Source organism: Alosa sapidissima, chromosome 24 (assembly GCF_018492685.1).
Source record: "Alosa sapidissima isolate fAloSap1 chromosome 24, fAloSap1.pri, whole genome shotgun sequence".
Lineage (NCBI taxonomy): Eukaryota > Metazoa > Chordata > Actinopteri > Clupeiformes > Clupeidae > Alosa > Alosa sapidissima.
Window position 1 is genome coordinate 30,564,721 of NC_055980.1, and position 7,500 is coordinate 30,572,220.

The 7,500-nt window shown below is 45.2% G+C and overlaps 1 protein-coding gene across 1 annotated transcript in view; it reads left to right on the forward strand.

The window, feature by feature from the left end:
- LOC121699808 (1-phosphatidylinositol 4,5-bisphosphate phosphodiesterase delta-3-A-like) overlaps positions 1-7,500 on the forward strand; it is a 71,253-nt gene that overhangs the window by 6,779 nt on the left and 56,974 nt on the right. Inside the window, exon 2 of the mRNA XM_042082246.1 lies at positions 232-399. Within this exon, the coding sequence (XP_041938180.1) occupies positions 232-399 (168 nt within the window). The remainder of the gene's footprint in view (positions 1-231; positions 400-7,500) is intronic.

A 7,500-nucleotide genomic window follows, 5' to 3' on the forward strand; every position in this document is an offset into this window, starting at 1 on the left:
GAAGGTGCGCTCTCATGCGTGTGTGTGTGTGTGTGTGTTGCAGGTGTTCTTGATGATGAAGATGTGTGTGTGATGCAGAAAGGCTCCACGTTAGTGAAGGTGCGCTCTCATGCGTGTGTGTGTGTGTGTGTTGCAGGTGTTCTTGATGATGAAGATGTGTGTGTGATGCAGAAAGGCTCCACGTTAGTGAAGGTTCGCTCTCATGTGTGTGTGTGTGTGTGTGTGTTGCAGGTGTTCTTGATGATGAAGATGTGTGTGTGATGCAGAAAGGCTCCACGTTAGTGAAGGTGCGCTCTCAGCGCTGGCAGAAGAGCCGAAGCTTCAGGCTGCTGGAGGATGGAGTGACCATCTGGTGCGAGTCGACAAAGAGCTCACGCAAGGCCCGCAAACGGCAGACCTGTGAGTCTCACACACACCTATACACACACCTATACACACACACACACACACCTATACACACACACACACCTATACACACACACACACACACACCTATACACACACACACACACACACACCTATACACACACCTATACACACACACACACACACCTATACACACACACACACACCTATACACACACACACACACCTATACACACACACACAGAAAGAGCTCACGCAAGGCCCGCAAACGGCAGACCTGTGAGTCTCACACACACACACACCTATACACACACACCTATACACACACACACACACCTATACACACACACACACAGAAAGAGCTCACGCAAGGCCCGCAAACGGCAGACCTGTGAGTCTCACACACACACACACCTATACACACACACCTATAAACACACACACACACACACACACACACACACACACACACACACCTATACACACACACACACACACCTATACACACACACACACACACACACACACACACAGAAAGAGCTCACGCAAGGCCCGCAAACGGCAGACCTGTGAGTCTCACACACACACACACACACACCTATACACACACACACACACACCTATACACACACACACACACACACACACACACACACAGAAAGAGCTCACGCAAGGCCCGCAAACTGCAGACCTGTGAGTCTCACACACACACACACCTATACACACACACACACACAGAAAGAGCTCACGCAAGGCCCGCAAACTGCAGACCTGTGAGTCTCACACACACACACACCTATACACACACACACACACACACAGAAAGAGCTCACGCAAGGCCCGCAAACTGCAGACCTGTGAGTCTCACACACACACACACCTATACACACACACACACACACACAGAAAGAGCTCACGCAAGGCCCGCAAACTGCAGACCTGTGAGTCTCACACACACACACACACACACACACACATACAGAAAGAGCTCACGCAAGGCCCGCAAACTAGTGATGTAGTACTCGAGTCCGGTCTCGGACTCGAGTCCGGTCTCGAGACCAATTTCTGCTTTCTCGGTCTCGTCTCGGACTCGTTCCTTCAAAGACTCGGTCTTGACTCGGTCTCGGACCACAGTGGGAGGAGAAGGACTCGTAATTTCAGACCGAGTCCTCGAGACCAACGCATTTTTTATGTTCATATAAAAAAACAGACAACACATAACAACAATAATAATAAAATGCAATGTTGACCGGCATTATTTGAAAATGACATCCCATGGTGCAATGCAAAGATACTGCCGTCAGAGCCGTTTATTTATCTCTATGGATCTGCTGCCGGTGAGTGTCTGTAGGTCAGCATAGTCCATATTAAGACGTTAAGACTGCTCCTCTAAACAATTCCCAATCTAGCTTAGTCTGTAGGCCTAACTGTTGATTATTAACTGGGGTGATATTAAATTATGAATATTAAAACTGAAATTGTTTTATGGTCTTGGTCTCGACTCGGTCTCGACTCCTAAAGGACTCGGTCTCGACTCGGACTTGCTTCCTCAAAGACTCGGTCTTGACTCGGACTCGACTGTATTTGAAAACCAACAGGCTCTGTCTCGACTCGGTCTCGACCCTTCAAAGACTCGGTCTTGACTCGGACTCGGCATAGGCGGTCTCGTCCCCATCACTACCGCAAACTCCAGACATGTGAGTCACACACACACACACACACACATACACACACACACACACACACACACACACACACACACACGAAAACACACACATGAAAACACACACATATACACACAAACAAACAGACTCACACATACAGAAAGAACTCACGCAAGGCCCGCATGTGAGTCATTAGTGTGTGTGTGTGTGTGTGTCTTTGTCTCACTCGCTCTAATGTGTATTTGTGTGTGCCTCTAGGTGTGTGTGATTCATTGATGTGTGTATGTGTTTCTGATATTTTTGCGTGTGTGTGTGTTTGTATTTGTAAGTCTCTCTCTCTCTCGAATGTGTGTTGGTGTGTTTCTAATATGTGTGTGTCAGTGTGTGTGCCTGTGTATGTGTATGTGTGTCTCTCTGTAATGTGTGTGTGTTTCTGATATGTGTATGTCTGTAAGCATTTATATGTGTGTGTGTCTAAGTCTGTCTAATGTGTGTGTGGTATGTGTGGTGTGTGTGTGTGTGCATGTGTGTGTGTGGTGTGTGTGTGCGTGTGTGTGGTGTGTGTGTGTGTGTGTGTGCATGTGTGTGTGTGTCTAAGTCTGTCTAATGTGTGTGGTGGATTTGTGTGTGGTGTGTGTGCATGTGTGTGTGTGTCTAAGTCTGTCTAATGTGTGTGGTGTGTGTGTGTGTGTGCATGTGTGTGTGTGTGGTGTGTGTGTGCGTGTGGTGTGTGTGTGTGTGCATGTGTGTGTGTGGTGTGTGTGTGTGTGCATGTGTGTGTGTGTCTAAGTCTGTCTAATGTGTGTGGTGTGTGTGTGGTTTGTGTGTGGTGTGTGTGTGTGCATGTGTGTGTGTGGTGTGTGTGTGTGTGTGTGCATGTGTGTGTGGGTGTGCGCGCGCATGTTCCTCAGTTAGACTCTGACACACTGACCCCCTCCTCTCCAAAAGTAACCCCCCCCCCATGTACTTGGAATGCTGGCGTAGTACCAGACTCCCCTCCCCCACTGTGTGTGTGTGTGTGTGTGCGTGAGGGGGAGCTTGAATTACACCCCCAGTGTCTCAGACATCTATACTTGCTCAACATACACACACAGGGTGAGAGAGAGATAGAGTGCATATCTTGTGTGTGTGTGTGTGTGTGTGTCTGTGTGAGAGAGAGAGAGAGAGAGAGAGAGCATATCTTGTGTGTGTGTGTCTGTGTGTGTGTGTGTGTGAGAGAGAGAGTGCATATCTTGTGTGTGTGTGTGTGTGTGTCTGTGTGTGTGTGTGTCTGTGTGAATTTGTCGTGTGTGTGAGAGTGTGTCTGTGTGAATTTGTTGTGTGTGTGTGTGTGAGAGAGAGTGCATTTCTTGTGTCTCTGTGTGTGTGCATGTGTGTTTGTGTGTGTGTTTGTTTGATGAGTGCTGTGGCAGAGACATATTTGGCTGCAGTAAAACATGACACACTCACACACACACACAAACACACACACAAAGACAAGACACACACACACACACATACACACACACACACACACACACACACACACAAAGACAACACACACACACACACAGGAACACACACAAAGACAAGACACACACACACAAATGTGCAATTCCAATTTTAACCTCCGTTAGACCACATGGTGTGTCTGGCTGCAAATCATCAGTGTAGGGACAGACCCTGACCAACACATACACACACACACACACACACAGTCATTAAGAGAATAGGCCCTTGAACACACACACACCACACACACACAACACACACACAACACACAAGGAATATGAAGATTACATGTTCCTTGAAAATAAATATTTTTTTTTGCGTTACAAGTAGTTGCACTCTTCATGACTATGGGCTCTATCTTAACGATCTGAAACACAAGTATCAAACGCAAGGAGCTTTGTGGGTGGATCTTGGGCGCTGATGCTATTTTACCTGCGGGATAATTGACTGTTGCGCCCAACGCAATTAATCATGGGTGTGGTTTGGGCGTAACGTGCAATAAACCAATCAGAGCGTCATCTCACATTCCCTTTAACAACAGGTGCGCTTTTATGCTATTATGCTTTTATGCTATTATGATGGTCAGGCGCAGCCAGGAGCGGTTCACAGCACTATAAGCACTGTTCAGTTGAGAACAGTTTGCTATTGATTTTTCTTTTTGACAAAATGTAAATACAGAAATGTCACAAAGACATACGTTCCGACGCTTTGGGCTCACTCTAACTGAATCACTATGAATGAAAGGTGATATTTTTCTTCTGTCAGATAAGCTCTCCTCTCCCGTGCTGCTGCTGGGGCATTTGGGTTAAATGGCATCGGCATGCAGTTCAACATCACGTCTCCTTAAGTCCTCTAATATTTCCTAAATGATGTCATCAACACATCCATGATTCATGGAAATGTCGTGTACGCTGGATTTATGCTTCTTTTCCCACACTGATCCCTCGTGCTTTTCCTTACCGTACGCACTGTTCTTACCATCAGGCAACTCAACAATGAGAGACAATTTCCTCCATATGTGTCTTGGTATGTTCACACCAAGTTGACCTACCATAACTTCCCAACTCTGCACAGTATCCCATTAACTGCATGACAGTAGGCTATTTACAATATTTTCGGTAAAGTAAAGTTTGTAAACACGTTATCAAAATCAACTTAATGCACGCACAACTTTTGTTTGAGCATAAGAGATAATAACAATGCACGGGCGCAGCAATTACAGAAATTGTACAGTGGGCATCGCTTTCAAATGGCCACTTCAGTCGCGCATTACGAGGCGTGAAGCTGCGTGAAGCTTTAGTACCACTTTCAGCCACTGTGCGTCGCTCTGCCACTGTACATCGCTCTGCCTGCCTGCTTCGAAATCGAAATTTGCTGTCTACATTATTGTCAGTGTTGGGTTAACGCAACTACGCAAATCAAAACAGTGGTGTGATAATTGAGCCAGTAGAGAAATAACTGTTCAGAATTAATCTGTAGCCTTGGGTAGGCTTCTGCGACGTTTTTAACAGGCTACGCTATAGAGGCTTAGACAACTATGACCCACGTTTTGGTTTCGTAAATGAATTTGCCCTACTTCTTGACTGCAATGTAGTCAATTGACTGCTTGACATGTCATTTTTATTTTTCTGTACAATAAACAAATACATCTGCTTTATGCCGCAGAATTTCATTCATATTTGGAACTTACATAGTCCAATGCATCGTTACACTACGTTAGTGTTTCCCAAAACCATAGTAGCAACGAACGTTCGCAACCACTATCGTAAAGTTGTGTAGTTACAACTACACCTCTCGGCCTGTGGTAGAATGCTAAAAGAAGCATAGTTCCAGGGAACAAAATGCTGAATGAAGCCCAAAGATATGAAGGCATATCTGGTAAGTTGTTATTTTTTGAAGACGTAAATGGTTGGGCTATAGGCCTAGTTTGCAAGAAGGAGACATAAAGCGTGAACATGCCACACTATCCACAGCTGTGGTAGCGGGGGGTAGGAGGATTACTGTTAGCGCAGGACTTTTCTTCAACAGAAGGCCTGCCTCGAATGCAGGCTTGCCCAAAAAAAAGGCCTGTGGTTTGCGCAGCCTACAGTAAGTAGGTCTTATGAGTTAGGAGTCTTCTAGACTTCTTTTAAGCTGTCTCAGAGGTGGAAAGTTGTGTTCGTTGGGGGCAGGGCCGGATTAACAATTCATAGACGCTTGGGAACAAATGTCTGATGGCCCCCCCTGCCCCCCAGACAATGTGAATCGGGCGGTCAGTTAATAACTTAGGCCTATCGTGAATATTTGTATTGCCATTTAAGGCGCGAGCGCATCTGTGAGGCCAAGCCTCACCAAATAGCCCGTTTGTTTACAACTAACATTACATTTAATTAAACTGCTTATAGGCTATGCCGAAATAGTTTCAACATTTTGAATATCAGTGTCGGGTGAATTAGGAAATGCCATGGCTGAAAGCTGCTTGGGATCCCCCCTGTCAAGCAATAACCATACAAAAAGTTAAAAACAGATGACATGATGCGCGTCACTGACATAATGCGCAAATAATATAGCCTAGATATTCCAATATATTCGAATACATGTGTTTATTTTAGAGGGTATATTCGAACGTCATTTTTGAGCAATTTTGACAGCCCTAGTCCACTGTAGGCTACGCCAATCGTCTATTAACACCTTCCACCTAACCCCGGTGAGTGGGGTTCGCTATAATGCGTGTGAAATAGCACCATTGAGTAGCCTATGCGAAATAGCCTTAAAATCGTTCCGGTGTTGTGTGCCTTCTGGTTTCTCCACCTACTGGTTTCCTTGCGCGTGCATGCGCTGCAGCAGTTGTCAGACATTCACAAACAAGTTGTTTTAGGCGGTTTGAAGTCGCTTTTCATACGCCATGAGCGCTCGGCTACATTACAGCCACTCGGACAAAAGACATGTAAAAAATATATGTTTTGAAAACTAGCATTAAACTGGATTCGATCCCGCAAAAGCAACACACGCGGGACTCTCTCCATCCTGATTCCCTACTCTTTGAGCCAACTAATAGGTTACGCGAATCAATTAACTATTGTAGGCTACCATTAATTAATAACGTAAGCAACACCCAGGTAACATGTTGTCCAGGCTATCTGAAACAAGGGGTTGCCTCTCATCTACAACAACTGGTTACCTTGGGCTGCTACAGTCGTCAGTGCACTGTGCACAGTAGGCCTATGCTACTCTTTGTGGTTGATCAACTAAAAATAAAAGATGTATTTGGTGATGACGTTATTGTAGGCCTAGTAGACCCATTAAATGGTACGAGAAACGATCTACATAGCACACCAGACCACGTTGTCTTCAACGGTTGAATGAAGGGAGTTTGTGTGTTTTTCAAGTCAATAAACATTCTTAATTTTCAAATGTCTTTGTCAGGGAACATTGCTTAGACAAGGAGTTATAAGATAAAGGCAATACCATTTGTGTCACCTAATGCAGTTCAGTGAATTAGCAAGATACCATCAGAAGGCAACAATCATAAAGCACAGTGCGCGTGCGCTCTCTCCCCTGCGCATGAAGCTGTCTGCGTGTTGTAGGCTACAGTAGATTTGCGTGAGTTCTTTCTATCTGCTTTACTTTTGTGAGTTGCGACCACCTAGGCTATGTTATAGACGTTCTATGAGGTACCAGTGTTTAGCTGTGTCACAAAACAATAAGCTTTGTCAGACTACTTTTAAAATGATATTCAGGGCTATATACATTTTAAACATTCGGGGCTGAAGACCCGACAAAGCCTTGCGTTAATTCTTCAGGTGGGAAGTGTCAGGAATTTTCATACGAGAGACGCTCTCATTGGTGGTTAGTATATGGAGTAGGGAATTGACAGCAACATATCCCATCACATTATGAGAGATGCTGAATTTAACATAAACTGCGATGTTTGATTTTAAATGAATGTAAATTTAGCCGGGACTGTAAGCTGGCACACGTGGGTGCTCGATGTTTTCAG